The sequence below is a fragment of the Carcharhinus amblyrhynchos genome, chromosome 4 (genome assembly GCF_965287045.1).
Source record: "Carcharhinus amblyrhynchos chromosome 4, sCarAmb.v2.hapA, whole genome shotgun sequence".
Lineage (NCBI taxonomy): Eukaryota > Metazoa > Chordata > Chondrichthyes > Carcharhiniformes > Carcharhinidae > Carcharhinus > Carcharhinus amblyrhynchos.
In genome coordinates this window covers 54,985,504-55,001,287 of record NC_137327.1, presented here as the reverse complement: position 1 = coordinate 55,001,287, position 15,784 = coordinate 54,985,504, and the positions used below count along the sequence as shown (strand labels likewise).

The 15,784-nt window shown below is 42.1% G+C and overlaps 1 protein-coding gene and 1 non-coding gene across 3 annotated transcripts; one reads left to right on the top strand and one right to left on the bottom strand.

Moving 5' to 3' along the window:
• Positions 1-687: 687 nt before the first annotated feature.
• Positions 688-13,922, bottom strand: gins3 (GINS complex subunit 3). Of its 2 annotated transcripts, XR_013886492.1 has the most exons (4): positions 13,589-13,922; positions 7,900-8,133; positions 3,404-3,954; positions 688-2,553 (listed from the first exon to the last, which is right to left on the bottom strand). XR_013886492.1 is itself a non-coding variant. In XM_080187189.1 (3 exons), the coding sequence occupies exons 1-3, from the start codon at positions 13,757-13,759 to the stop codon at positions 3,724-3,726; spliced, it is 636 nt and encodes a 211-aa protein (XP_080043315.1). In that variant the 5' UTR covers positions 13,760-13,922; the 3' UTR covers positions 688-3,723. The 2 variants fall into 2 exon arrangements, 1 of the variants encoding a protein (XP_080043315.1); XM_080187189.1 differs by having other exon boundaries at positions 688-3,954.
• Positions 13,923-15,182: 1,260 nt separating this feature from the next.
• LOC145342735 (U2 spliceosomal RNA) lies at positions 15,183-15,374 on the top strand. Its single transcript, XR_013886600.1, has one exon. It is a non-coding gene; the product is annotated as a U2 spliceosomal RNA (small nuclear RNA).
• Positions 15,375-15,784: the final 410 nt, after the last annotated feature.

Below are 15,784 nucleotides of genomic sequence, written 5' to 3'. Positions count from 1 at the left end.
GTAAAGATTCGCATTCTAATCAGTAATCTGTAAACTGTCTGTGCTTTATATGCTCTGTCTGAGGCCAGAACTCTCCTTTCACCTGATGAAGGGGCTAACCCGAAAGCTTGTGAGTTTACTATCAAATAAATCGGTTGGACTAAAACCTGGTGTTGTCAGACTTTTTACTGTGTTTACCCCAGTCCAACGCCAGCATAGCCATATCATGTCTCATTGAAGACAGAGGGTGGTGGTGAAGGGAAAATTTTCAGACCAGAGGCCAGTTACCAGCAGTGTACCACTGGGATCAGTGGTAGGTCCTCTGCTATTTGTGATTTTTATCAATGACTTAGAGTGGGTTGGTAAATTTGCCGATGACACCAAGATTAGTGGAGTAGTGGGTGAGGTGGAGAGCTCTTGTAGGCTGCAAAGAGATATCAACAGGCTGCAGAGCTGGGCCGAAAAGTGGCAGATGGAGTTTAACCCTGATAAGTGCGAGGTGATTCATTTTGGTAGGACAACTTGAATGGGGATTACAGGGTCAACAGCAGGTTTCTGAGGAATGTGGATTATAATGAGGGTCACGGGGAGAGGGCAGGAAAGTGGAACTGAGCAGCGACAGATCAGCCATGATCTTATTGAATGGCGGGGCAGGCTCGAAGGGCTGGATGGCCTACTCCTGCTCCTATTTCTTATGTTCTTATGAACAGAGATCTTGGGGTTCATATCCACAGATCTCTGAAGGTTGCCACTCAAGTGGATAGAGCAGCGAGGAAGGCATATAGTGTGCTAGTGTTTATTAACAGGGGATTTGAGTTTGAGTTTGGAGTTTAAGAGCCGTGGGGTTATGCTGCAACTGTACAGGACCTTGGTGAGACCATATTTGGAATATTTTGTGCAGTTCTGGTCACCTCACTATAAGAAGGATGTGGAAGCACTGGAGAGCGTGCAGAGGAGATTTAACAGGTTGCTGCATGGTTTGGAGGGTATGTCTTATCAGGAAAGGTTGAGGGAACTGGGGCTTTTCTCTTTAGAGTGGAGGAGGATGAGAGGCGACTTAATAGAAGTTTAGAAGATGATGAGGGGGTTAGATAGAGTGGACGTTCAGAGACTATTTCCTCGGGTGGATGTAGCTATTACTAGGGGGCATAACTATAAGGTTCATGGTGGGAGATATAGGAGGGATGTCCAAGGTAGATTCTTTACTCAGACAGTGGTTGGGGTGTGGAATGCACTGCCTGCAGAGATAGTGGAGTCAGACACTTAAGGAAAGTTCAAGCAGTTATTGGATAGGCATATGGAGCACACCAGAATGATAGGGAGTGGGATAGCTTGATCTTAGGTTCAGACATAGCTTGGCACAACACCGCGAGCCGAAGGATCTGTACTGTTCTATGTTCTATTTCTATCATGCCAAATGTGATTGCAATTTGGAGATGGTCTTGTCCCATCATTGAGTCACAGTGAGTCATACAGAGCAAGAAAAGCCCTTTGGCCCATCAAATCTGCACCAACAATAATTACCAATGAAGTCGAATTAGCCCAAGACAACTATGAACTGAGTTAAGAACAGCAAAAAAAATGTTGTTCTATTAGAGCCCCCAAAGGAGATTTCCACCTCATCGTTCTAAACCTAGATACTGTGATGAAGGATTAATATACAAGTTATATTCCATCACCAAATCATATTTTGAAAGGAAATCATGGAGACACCAGTGAACAGTCAGATGCTAATCAAGAACTAAGTCAGTGCAGAGTTGTCTGGTGAAATAATTTGAGTGAAGATTTAAAGAATTCAACACAGTGAACTGCTTTGTTTTGGAATGCACAACCTGGGAATTGGATATATAATAGAGGAGGAAAAATTTACACTGCTATGAGGAAAGATTAGGGAAGTGGAGCAAATTGGACAATTCTTTCAAAGTGCTGGCACTAGGGCCTCTGGACGTTCTTTTGTGCTGCATGATTATATTCTAAAATTGCAGTGTAAAGATACAAATAACAAATTGTACAAAATACTTTAGAATATTTTTAAAAACAGACAGAAATTGTTTAAGTAGACCTTGAGGATTGAACTAAACAGCATTTTTATAAAAAAAGATAGCACATTGACAGCTCACTGGCACTACAGCCAGTAAATATAACATTAAACTAAAATAGAAAATACTGGAGAAACTCAGCAGGTCTGACAGCCCATGTATGGAGAGAGAATAGAGGCAATGTTTCGATACAGGATGACCCTTTGTCAGGGCTGGACCTGCTGAGATTCCTCAACAGTTTCTGCTTTTGTAACAGATTCCAGCATCTGCAATTTTTTGCTTTTAAATACTAAAAGCTGGACATACGTGGACGACAGAGGGCAACACAATCAGTCCTGTTAAAAGCTTTTTACATCATTTAGTCATGAGAACCTCTTGATCTCTTGTAACACACAACCAGTGTGATAGTTAATATTGATGAGTTGGTAAGGCCTTTAGGCAACACAGTTTATTTTCCAATTGCTCGTAGAATAAACCTTCCCTTTGCTAGTAAAAGAAACCCAAGGGGCAGATCGATCCAGTCAGTGGAACCTACCTGTTAAAAAAAGTTCCGCACATTAACTGTTAATCTAGAATTTACATTTCTAGTGACCTACATTCTTAACATTAACAGAACATGTGTAGATCACACTTTAAGCTGCATCTCTGCTGCCATCACTAGTAGCAGGAGGGATACTACACAGCCTGAGTTTTAGTTTGTCAAGCGCATGTGTTCTGGATCTGAGATATTACAGGTTACTAAGAGCCATGGAGCCAGCAATGAGAGACAGGAATACTTTAAGCATCAATGAAGCACATCAACAACCAAAAGCTCCAGCATAAGAAAACAGAGCCACACTGGAACCATGTGTGACACCATGACAGTGACTTGTCTATTCCTCAAATGAAGAATAATCTGACCAAGCATGATCAAAGATGATCCAGAGAGGAGTACAGGTCAATTTCAAACACTAGAGAAATCTGGAATCAAAGTGTGTTACTCAGAATCAAAGGCTCTACTTGTCTAAGGATGGCACATCTTTTGACAGGTTGTGGTTAGCACAAGTAGAGAAACAATTATACAATATGAGCAGGGCTTTGAATAAAATCCAAACAAGAACAGAAGTACAATGCATATGGCTATCAAGCACCAGAACTATTCATTCTCTGGCTTCAAATAGTTAGACAATGAATTTCAAAAGAAAAACAGATGGTTAAAAATAATCTTAAGATCTTGGTCTTCATATTGTGTCTTTTCCCAGGCAGCTCAAACAGATACTTAATATTGAAAACTTTATATGCTGCAGGGATCTCTATTGGATATCAGCAGGGCTTAGAATGAAGACAAGTGGACCTCTCAGTAATAAAAGACAATGGCTCAAATCCTGAAACATTAGACCACTTACTGCACCAAAACTAGGCTTGCAGAAAACCATCATCAGTAGCTTTGTGTACAAGGGTGATGAGCAGGGCTCCAGTGGAATCACTCCAAATCAACAGGGTAATTGTGCCTCACAGTCACTAAGTTGCAGTTGCATGCAAATCCTGCCAACTGTTTTAATTTTGATCCAAATGTGATTGCATTGATCCAATAACTCAGTCGTAATTTCTGCAGAATTACTTGTACCTTAAAAGGAAAGATTACACATAGGAGAGATCATACAATGGGAAAGTAATCTCCGGAATTTGCCATCTGCATCATTTCCTCTTTGGCCAGAGATCCATTTCAGGCCTCCATATCTGCAAATTTCCGTTTGCCATAGCTCTGAACTAGGTTGGAGGTGGTGATCTGTGCAGCCTGCCCCTTCTCCCACTTCTGAAACTCGTTCAACCCCTTTTGACCAGCCCGGAACAGCTCCCGTTCTAGCTCGTCGAGATGAGCCACCAGTGATGATGTGTCCTCGTTGTAAGCATTCTGGGACGAGTCCATGATCCGGCGGAAGCGGTTGACAAACGTCTGTGCCAAAAATAATCTCGTCAAAAGTACAATACAGGAACAGTAGAATTTAAAAACCTACATAGTGATTGTATATGTCTTGCACAAAATGTAAATGATTGGGCAATGTCCCTATGAATCATGCATGGAGACCACATTGATGTAAACAATTATGATTACTTTTAAGCACGTAGTTTGCATTGTATAATCACTCTGCACTTAGTGCACTTTGCTGAGACTCTGATTAAATAGACTCCTTTTGATATAAAACGGAATCTACTTGTTGCAATTCCCCCTCCCCACCCCATTCATTTGTTGGTAGTGGTATCAAGGCATACACTGATTAATACAAAAAAAAAGTCATTAAGTCCTACTTTACAAATAGTAACATTCCTGTGTTGAAATGACATTTAATAAAGTTTTTCCTGCAAGACAACTCAGAATAGTGATTACAATGCATATAAAATGATTACCTGCCAAAATGAATCACTCCTGTGTGCAACATTATGCTAGAACTAGAGACTATGCTCTTACATGTTTTATAACAGATAGGAACAAGATCATACTTAGGCAGCACAATAACAGCAGCAAAATCTAGTCCCAAATGAGAATGATGGGAACTCGAGGAAAACATTTTCAGAAATCGGCTGCTTATAGTCCGACTTAGAGGAGGTCAGGAGAAAAACAAACATTGGCAAGTGGCAGAAAAGCTTTTAGTTCCTACAACATAGCTGGTTTCTTTGTGCCCCAGGAGGCGGCCCAGGAACTTGTCGCTGCCTGTTGCAATGATGCATTTTATTTATTTCTTAATATTTGGGCTTTAATGTATTAAAATACTGGATAGGATGCATTATAAAATCAGATGCTGCTAGACAGCTGTATTATCAAGACAGATACTACACATTTAAGTATCAGGAAGCTATGGCGATATTGCTCTCAACACTGAATCAGAATCAATCATAGAACCCTACAGTGCAGAAGGAGGCCCTTCGGCCCATCGAGTCTGCACCAAACACAATCCCACCCAGGCCCTACCCCCATATCCCTATACATCATACCCACTAATCCCTCTAACCTACACATCCCTGGATACTAAGGGGCAATTTCTTAGCGTGGTCAATCAACCTGACCCACACGTTTTTGGACTGTGGGAGGAAACCGGAGCACCCAGAGGAAGATGGTGATTCAAGATCCCTCCAGGACTGAAATATAAAACCTAGACTGACAATATCTCAGTTCAAAGGGAGTGCTGCACTGTCAGAAATGCCATTTTCAAGATCGTAGAATCTACATCGAAGAGGCCATTCAGCCCATCTCTGACAGAGTATCTTATCCAGATCTTCTCCCCACCCATTTCTCTGTAACCCTGCATATTTATCATGGTTAATCCAACTAACCAACACATATGTGTCCCAATAATTTGGTAACTTAGCAAGGTCAGTCTATCTCACCTGCACATCTTTAACTGTGGGAGGAAACTAGAGCATCCAGAGGGAACCCACATAGGCACAGGGAAAGTGCGTAAACTCCGTACATTCACCCAAAGCCGGAATTGAACCCAGGTACTTGTGACCACTGTGCCACCATGCTGCCCTTCATTAAACCAACTTCTCATATGTCCTGCTTGTTTTGGTGACTTGGGTCTACTTTAAAAAGTACAGCAGATCTCTTGGTTATATTTGAAGAGCAAGGCATTTTGTGTCTCAAGTGCTAGGACTTTGCTGTGTTGGCCGAGGTCATCTATGGGATAATGATCGCACTTATAATAATAATTGTATATGAAGCATAATGAGACATGGATAGCTGTGATAAGATGCTATACAAAATTTTCACATCACTTCTTCCTTTTACACAGGAAATTAAGGACTTTGAGAAACAGCAGCCACATGTTTGAATCCTTACAAAGTAACATCAATAGAATGTTAATCCCATTCCATAACATTCATATCTAAATAAACAGATGGAAATATTCAGCAAGGTAGGTGGAGGGATAAAGAAAATGCCATTTCAAGTCGATGAACATCTGGCAAAAGTTCACACCAAAAACAGGGAGAGGCAGAGAAACAGGATGGAATGATTAAGAACAAAAAGGAAGATCTACAATTAGTTGGAAAGCAGGCAGGATTTAATGACAAAAGAGATGATGGTGCAAAGTAAAAGGGATATTAATGAGGCTGGGTCATAACTACTGGTCACAATATTTCTGGACAACGGATGCTGGAAATGCTTCAGTTGTTGCCATTTATATGTCCTCTAGACCAGTTGTTTCCAATCACTGTGCTGTGGCATGCTGGTGCGCCATAAAAACCTTGCACATATGCCACGGTGTTGGCTTTGGGGCAGACTCTGAACCCTGACATTTTTTTTCCCCCCTGTCAATTTCCTGGATCATAACCACTTTAGTTTCAGGGTAGCTTCCCTACCGAGTGCCAGAGTCAGGAAAAGCCCCCGACTAGGAAGCAGGAAGACTACGATGGAGCCACTGCTACAACGCTATGTGGCCACTTTTGTTTTGAGTGGGTGGAAGATGTAATCTGCAACTGAAACAACTCTTGGGAGTTCTGCAAGAGCAGGGCGCAGATCCATGGCCAGCTCTGGGAGCTTGGAGGCTCCTACTACATTGCTGTGTCCGGCCAAGGCCCATGCCCTGGTGCACAAGGGACCCGAGGGAGACATGGAGCAACCATACAGGACACTGGCTCGGGAATACAAGAAATGGTTTTCAACTAGTGTGCTGCTGTGGCACAGACTGAGCCCTAGTGGTCTGCAGAACTGCTCTTCAGATGACTTCCATGCATATCAAAAGGTGATAATTTCAATACTTTCCATTGGAACTGGGCAAGTTAAGGGAATTGGCTCTTCTGATATTTCAGTGTATGCGAGCATACTGGGTGTTATATTGTCTCTTTTCAATAACATTGCTGGTGTTTGAGTGACTCTCGTTGTAGATGCTCAGCTAGTGCGTACGTCATTCGCACGGGAGTCACAAGCTCTGGCATCAGATACACTTTTTAAAAAAATCTCTTAACCAACCATGTACAGGTTGTTGGACCATATAGTGTGGGGACAGTTTTTAAGAAACTTAATGTCGGGGAAAAGAATTGGCTTGTGACTAGTGCTTAACTTGTTCAAGTGCTTTGAGCAGTAGTACCTCCTTTAGAAACACGCGATAACCTAGAACAAGAATATGCTATTTGGACCATAGTTTCCTACTAACCCACTAAGTTGCTCTTTACTCAACTTTGCATTTTGTTCTGACCCATTGAATTTAAACTATATGCCGCAAACTTCTCTAGTAGGACCATAACCATAGTAAACGTAACATTTATGAGCAGTCAATTCATCTGAAAGGTTGGTGTACCGTGGAATAATTTGTCTCATTGAAGTGTGCCATGTTACTTAAAAGGTTGGGAACCTCTGCTCTAGAGCTATCTTTTGTTTCTTTACTTATCTCATTTGCCATTCCCTCTGTCGTTGCAACATCATTCCGTTGACAGCAACTGCTCTGCAGAAATTCACCAAGGCTCCTTTATTAGCACTTTCCAAACCCGTACTTCTACCACCTAGAACAGCAAAGACAGCAGGTGCACAGGAACTTGAAACCATCTGCAAGTTCCCAAAATATGCCACAACCATCCTAATTTAAAACTATATTGATGTCCCTTCAGTGTTGGAGAATCAAAATCCTGTAACACCTTCCCCAACAGCACTGTGGGCACACTACCCAGACTGCAACAGTTCAAGGCGACTCAAAACCATGTTCAAGGGCAATAAATGCTGGCTCTGCCAGTGATAAACACAGTACATAAATGAATACAACTTTTGCCAGCTCTAACGAAAGGTCATAAACCTGAATATTCAACTGTGTTTTCTTTTAGATTGCCAACATTAGCAGTATTTTGTTTTCATTGACATAGCCTTTAATACAAAATGGCACTCTGAAATATAGTAAACTGAGACACTCACCTGTAGAATGGTTTGAGCAATCTCAATGTTCTCTGGATTATTAAACTTCAGCAGCTGCGTTCCAAAACCATAATAATATGGCCCCATTTTGTGCAGGTCTACTACCTTTGCATCAGCATTGAAAATTGTTCGCCAGCTACCCTTATACACTTTTGGAGTGCCAGCAGATACAATGCGACGTTTGGGATCACACAATTCTTTGGCCAACCAAAGTGGGAGTTCCAGCTTTGTACCCTTTACCAGACAACAACAAAAAAAAAATTCAGCTCACAAAGCAACACAATTAGAAAGAGAGCAGCTAGCAATTCTTGGCAAGATAAGAATCTTCATCCTGTAATTTGCCAAATCCCAACAAGGAACAAAAGGAAAAAAACAAACTTGCTTTTATATAGTGCTTGCTATGACCACCAGATGTCTCAAAATACTTTACAATCAAGTACTTTTGAATTGTAGTCACAGGTGTTAAGCAAGAAACACAGAAACCACTGTACACAGCAAAATCCCACAAAGATCAATGTGACACTGCCCTTAAATGTGTTTTTCCTGATGTCGTTTGAGGGAATAATATTGGCCAGACCATCAGGGATCATTCCATTTCAATATAGTGCCATGGGATCTTTTACATCTATCCAGATACTGGATAGGGCATTGGTTTAACATCTCAGTGGAAAAGACAGCTTGCCACCAGCAGTGCAGTAGTTTCTTAGTGAACTGCACGTAAGCCTCGATTTCTGTGATTGAGCTTTGAAATGAGATTTGAACCTAGAACCTTGTGACTCAGATGCAAACTTACTATCAACTGAACCATGGATGCACGTACAACCCTACACACTTTTAGGATGTCCCAAAACACTTCATAGCCAGAGCAGAACTTTAGAAAATGAAGCCATTGTTACAATATAAGCAAATGTGGTGACCAAATTTGTCCATCAGGCAAAAATTAGATAATTAACTCAATAATTCATTTTAATAATGTTGAATTCAAGAAATAAAGGAATATTGACCAGAACACTAAACTCCACTGCTCTTTAATTACTGCAGTGAATGTTTTAATGGTTTAAATGTCCAGCTGATTGATGAGGTCTCTGACAGTGCAGCACTGAAGTGTCAGATCACCCATGCCTGCCACAGGACCATTTTTAGCATTTACCATGTTGGGATTAGAGCCAGAGAGTCCAGAGAATTGCTCTAGTTTGCTCTAGTCAGTGACCTAGAGCACAGGAAGATGCCAAATGATTTGATGTCAGCCTAGATTATATGCTCATGTCTCTAAAAGCTAAAAACCATTTGTGACAAGTAGTAATAAATTGAGTTCTGTTGGCAAAAATGCCCTTCGAAAGAAAAGTCACAATCAGAAGCTTCCATTTATCTAAAACTGAAATGAGCACAAAAGAAAAATTCTGTTTTTCATGCCTCCCATTCAATCTTTGGCATATCTGTTACAATTGCAGAAGCACTTATTGAGCACGATAGAGGGTATCGTCAATGTGAAGATGGGACTGAATTCAAGGACTGTGGGTGGTCACTCCTTTCAATACCATCACGGACAAATGCATCTGTGGCCAGCAGGTTGGGGAGGATGAGGTCACCTATGTTTTCCCTCTTGTTGGTTTCCTCACCATCTGTCATAGTCCTAGTCCAGCAGCTATTTTCTCTTGGATCTGACCAACTCAATGTGTGGTATTACTGAGCCATTCTTGGTGATGGACATTGAAGTCTCCTACCCAGAGTACATTCTGCACTCTTGCCACCCTCAGTGCTTCTTTCAAGTGGTATTCAACATGGAGGAGTACTATTCATCAGCTGAGGGAGACTGAATGTGGTAACCAGCAGAAGGTTTCCTTGCCCATGTTTGACCTGGTGCCAAGACTTTATGGACTCGATGCTGAGGACTCCCAGGGCAATTTCCTCTGAATTGTATGCCACTGTGCTGCCACCTCTGCTGGATCTGTCCTGCTGGTGAGACAGCACATACCCAGAATGTTGACGGATGGTGTCTGTGGCATTATCTGTAAGGTATGTGACTAACACTACATCAGGCTTCACTAGTCTTGTGAAATAGCCCTCCCAATTTTGGCACAAGCGCCCAAATGTTAGCAAGGAGAACTTTGCAGGTCGACTGGGCTGGGTTTACTGTTATCATTTCCAGTGCCTATGTTGATGCCAGGTGGTCCATGCAATTTTGTTCCTTTTTGTTTCATTTATAGAGATTGAATACAACAGTGGCTTGCTAGACCATTTCAGAGGGCATTTAATAGTCAACCACATTGCTGGGGTCTGGTGTCACATGTAGGCCAGACCAGGTAAAGTGCTTTAGGTTTCCTTCCCTAAAAAGCACGCGTAAACTAGATGAATTTTAATGGTGATCGACAATGGTTTCATCATTAGCTTTTAGTTCCAGATATTTTGTTTCATTTTTAAATTCCACCTCTACCGTGTTAGGATTCAAACCCAAGTCTCCAGAGCATTACCCTGGATTGCTAGTCAAGCAACAATACCACTACCATTGTGGAACCATTTCCCCAAAAAATGGGGAGGAATTGAGGTGAACATGGTTAAAGAGAAAAACAGAAATCCCGTTACGGAGGGCCAGTACTCTTCATGGAAGGGTAATAGCAGTGCATTAAACACCAAAATGAAAGCAAAATACTGAAAAAAAATACCTGAAGTAAAAACAAAAAAATGCTGGATAAACTCAGGTCTGGCAGCATCCGTAAACAGAGAAACAATTAATGTTTCAAGTTCATATAACCCTTTTATAGAACTGAAGAGAAACAGAACTGTGATGAACTATATAACCCTTTTATAGAACTGAAGAGAAACAGAACTGTGATGAACTATATAACCCTTTTATAGAACTGAAGAGAAACAGAACTGTGATGAACTATATATTTGGAGAGGGAAGAAGTGGGTGGGACAGAATAGAAAGCCAATGTAAACACTGCATATGTACTGTTGGTTCACCAGTGACAATGAAGTAATGCAATTACAGAACAGGATATATACAGGTGGATGGCAATAATTAAGAATTGTAAGAATCTTAACTTCAGTGATTTCAACTTGAGGGGCTTGAAGTTCCATTTTAAGGATACTAAATCATTTAAGAATCATTAAGAAGATGGGAGGTGATCTTAATGAAACATACAAGATCCTGAGTGGACATGATAGTATTGGTCCTGAAAGGATGGTTCCTCTTGTGACAGATGCTAGAACAAGGGGACACAAAAATAAGAGTCTCCCATTTCAGACAGATGGAGGAGAAATATTCTCTTAAGAGGACTGGATGTTTTTAGTACTCTCTTCCCCAGAGAATGATGGAAGTAGGTCATTTAATGTTTTTAAGGCAAGTGTACATTGTTTCTTGACGAACAAGAGATTCAAAGGTTACCAAGGGTACGCAGAATGTGGACTTAAGACCACAGTTAGATCAGTCATTATTTTATGGAATGCCAGAGCATGCCTCAGGAGCCAAATAGCCGACTCGTGCTCCAAATTCACACACATTCACATTTCTGTTTCTGAGAGTTTGCTGTGTCTAAATTTGCTGCCATGTTTCCTACATTACAGCAATTACTATATTTCAGATGTACTTTATTGGATGTAAAGCACTTTCAGATATGTGGTCATGAAAGGTGCTTTTTTATTTAAAACATTTTAATTTCTGTACGTGATTTGGTTTGCTTGCTGGTTCAAACTCTACACTTTTGCCACAACTTGATCCCGATTGTTTAAGGAAACACAGGCCACGATTCTCCTGCATTGGGATTAAGTGCCCAAATGCAGCTAGCGTCCATCAAGTGGAATTCTCTGACCAGATGCTAATTTACGCATAGTGAACAACCTGCCAGACAGCCCCACTGTTCGGAAATTGGGTCACCATTTTTAAATGGCAGCCAGACTCCATGCTCAGAGATAGAGATATCCCCTCCATCACAAATAACAGGTGCCCCACCCAAAACCATGCAACATGAGGGTGACTTGACCTGATCCCCTCCTCCTCAGCTTCCCCTCCCACATCAGATCCTCCATTCTCACCCCCTTTCCCCTGCCATGGTGATTTCATGATGTGGAGATGCCAGCATTGGACTGGAGTAAACACAGTAAGTAGCCTCACAACACCAGGTTAAAGTCTAACAGATTTATTTGGTAGCAGACGCCACTAGCTTTTGGGGCTTTGCCCCTTCATCAGATGAGTGGGGAGTTCTGGTCACAAGCCGGGCATATAAAGGCACACACCCAGTTTACAGAATACTGATTAGAATGTGAGTCTTTACAGCTAATCAAGTCTTAAAGGTGCAGACAATGTGAGTGGAGATAGCATTAAGCATTTGCTACCAAATAAGCTTGTTGGACTTTAACTTGGTGTTGAGAGACTTTTTATGGTGATTTCAGGTAGCCCTGTGATGAATATCTCCATTTCTGCCTGTCAGCTGTGCAAATTCGAAGTGGCCAGCTAAGTTTAACCAACATACCCCCGGCAGGCCTTTAAATCATTGCAACACACTATTCAGATCAGCCATGATCTTACCAAATGTCATATCAGGCATAAGGACCCAATGGCTCACTATTGCTGTGAATTCATGCGTAATCAGACTTGCCAATTCTCTATTTTGAGAAATGTGATTTATAAATTTTTAAAAATCCTTATGCGGGAGTTTTTTTAACCCTTATTATATCAGTGGTTCTGCGTATGCAGAGCACCACTGTACCAGAGGTCACTGGCTTGAAGAGAGAACACCGTCCTGTCATCCAGAAAGCAAACCTCCTGTATAATTGCTTTCCTCCCAGCTCCCTCTTCTGTATCCAAGTGCTGACTCCTTCCTTCACTCTGTAAAGCTCCAACCCCGTCCAATGTTTAAATTGTGCAGAAAACATTCCCAGCACCGCTTTTGCACAGCTTACTGTGACACAATTATCTGATAATCATTCATTCTTCAGTTTTGTCTCGCTCCCTCGCTGCCTGCCCTCGGTATCTCTATCACTATTATCAGTACGGTTGGTGATGTTCTACTTTGTTGTCTCGGTCCATATACTGTTGCAGTGAACAGGATAAATTCAGTGGTCTTGGACTGCGAGCAGACTGAGAACACAGAGTCAAGCTACCCACACTTCTGTATACATTAACGGACTTAGACAAATCAAGTTTTGGAAAGTTTTTGGCAACAGACTAGATAGTAAAAATAAATAGTTTTCCCCCACTTCAGCGCCATCCCCACCCTCGCCCCATAACCTGTATTATTCATCAACTCCAGCCAGGGATATTTGGTCAATTGAGACAGAATGTAGGACTGAAAACATGTAGAATTTTTTTAAAAGTTATAAAGCACTTCAAATGGAATATAGTTTTCGAATTCTGGTCTGTTAAGGATTAAATAAATCAGTGAAGATTACAACCAAATCGTTAATCTATGTTGATTTATCTTTGGGAAAGAAAAGGCAACTTTATTAAATCGCTTAACTTTTAAGATTTTGTCCCTTAGTTGACGCAAAGTCAAAATCAGAGGCATTCCTCGGATAACACAGGAAAATAATAGTTTCTGGGTCTAGTGTTGTAATTAAAACATTTCCCTCGTTAACGCTACTTTCCTTCGGTTTATTGACATGGCCACAGTCTTCGGAATCAGCGAAGCGATCTCTTTCTCCCTCCCGGTCTACCCACACTTGATATCGGCTAGGCGGCCTATCTTACCTCGGGGATGAGATCGGCCTCACTGCTCTTGTCCAGGAAGCCCAGACGCGGTAGCACTATCTCAGTCCGACACGGGACTTTCTCCTGGGTCATCAGAATGTCATCCAGGCTGAAGAAGTTTTCTTCCAGCCCTCCCGGCGGCACCAGCATGTAGGACTCGGAACGCGGCATACTCAGTTAGTTACGTAAGGGAGCTCGAGCTGCCGGAAACAGACAGCCGGTTCAAATCTCCCGCCCAGGTCACGAGGAAGAAGCAGTTGAATACGGAGAGAACTGTTTTGCTGGTATTAAAATCATAATTTGACAACAAGCCAGGAGAAGGGCAGCATTGCGGTGTCGGTGGTTATTAATAAATCAAAATATAAAGCCAAAGGCCGATGACGCAGAGATGACGTCAGTAGGAATGACGTACACAAACCCGCGCGCCTTTCAAACGTTACGCACAGCAGGTGGTCAGTTGGTTTTTGAAAAAGGGAGCGAACCAGCTGGGTTGGGGTAGCACTCGGAAGGAAGAGGAGGGAGGCAGACACACAAAACTTGGGGGACGGGTTGGGTTGGCTTTGGGAAAGCAGCTGGACGACACGACACAGAGAATGGCGAGTCACTCGGCGCATTCTGACACCCCGCAAAAGTCGAGAAAGAAGAGTACCCAGCGGTTTTCGAACGTGCACGTGAGGCCCCAAACTGTCGAGCGGTCCAAGTTCTACGAAGACCTAGTGGAGGAGATGCGCCGGAAGATGTGGTGAGTGTGCTCGAGAATGGGGCAGCGTTCCCACCTAAGGCAGGTCTTCCTGCCGCGCATGCGCACTATTAAGTCTGTTCCGCCGAGTCAGTCAGTCGTAAAACGGTTACACTGTTAGAAGTCTGACAACACCAGGTTTAAGTGCAACCGATTTATTTGATAGTAAACTCGCAAGCTTTCGGGGTTTGCCCCTTCGTCAGGCGAATGGAGAGTTCTGGCTTCAGACAGAGCACATAACAACACAGACAGTTTACAGATTACTGATTAGGATGCAAATCTTTACACCTAACCTGCTATTCAAGTCTCAAAGTGGCCAACAATGTGAGTGGAAGGAGCACTGATCACAAGTTAACGAGATGTGTATTGTCTCCAGACAGTACAGTAAGTGAGGTTCAGCAAACCCAGGCAAGTCGTGGGGGTTACAGTGTGACATGAACCCATCTGTAACCCCCATAACTTGCCTGGGTTTGCTAAACCTCACTTACTGTACTGTCTGGAGACAATACTCATCTCTTTAACCTGGGGCTTAATGCTCCTTCCACTCACGTTGTTGGCCACTTTAAGACTTGAATAGCAGGTTAGGTGTAAAGATTTGCATTCTAATCAGTAATCTGTAAACTGTGCTGTTATATGCTCTGTCTGAGGCCAGAACTCTCCATTCACCTGACGAAGGGGCAAACCCCGAAAGCTTGCGAATTTACGATCAAATAAATTGGTTGGACTTAAACCTGGTGTTGTCAGACTTCTTACTGTGTTTATCTCAGTCCAACGCTGGCATCTCCACATCATAAAATGGTTACAGCAGAGAACGAAACCATTCGGCTGTTGTGTCCGCATGGCTTCTTCAAGAAAATTGCTTCTCGGCCTTTTGGCTAAAATCAAGTGTAGCATCGACGTGCTGTGCTTGGTTGAAGTCATTAGGCTACATTTTAGCTTCATTTGAAGCAATTTTTAAAAGCGGCATCTTGGCCTTTTTGCTAAGTTGCAAATGAGACCAAGCCTTGGAAGAGATGCAGTGCCTACTCCAATCAGCTTGGATCATATAGATCAAGCCCAAGACAGGAGGTGAGAGCTCTGTCTTGTCAGCTTGTTGAATGACTCAACTTGTTGAGACTCTGAATTGAACTTGATTTGATTGAATTGGAATAAAAACAAAAAAACTTACCTAACCTCGCTACTGTGAGAGTGGGTACCTACAGTAAGAAGTCTCTCAACACCAGGTTAAAGTCCAACCAGTTTATTTGATAGTAATCCCACAAGCTTTCAGAAACGGTGTTCCTTCGTCAGGTGCATGGAAGGTTGTATCCTTTATTGTATATTGTTCTTGCTACCAAATTATATCAATTCACAAAATTCTACATTGAGTTCCATCCATAACTTGCCTGCCTATTCTGCCAATCTCTGTCCTCCTGAAGTTTATCACTGTACTCCTTATATTTCACAATTCTAACCAA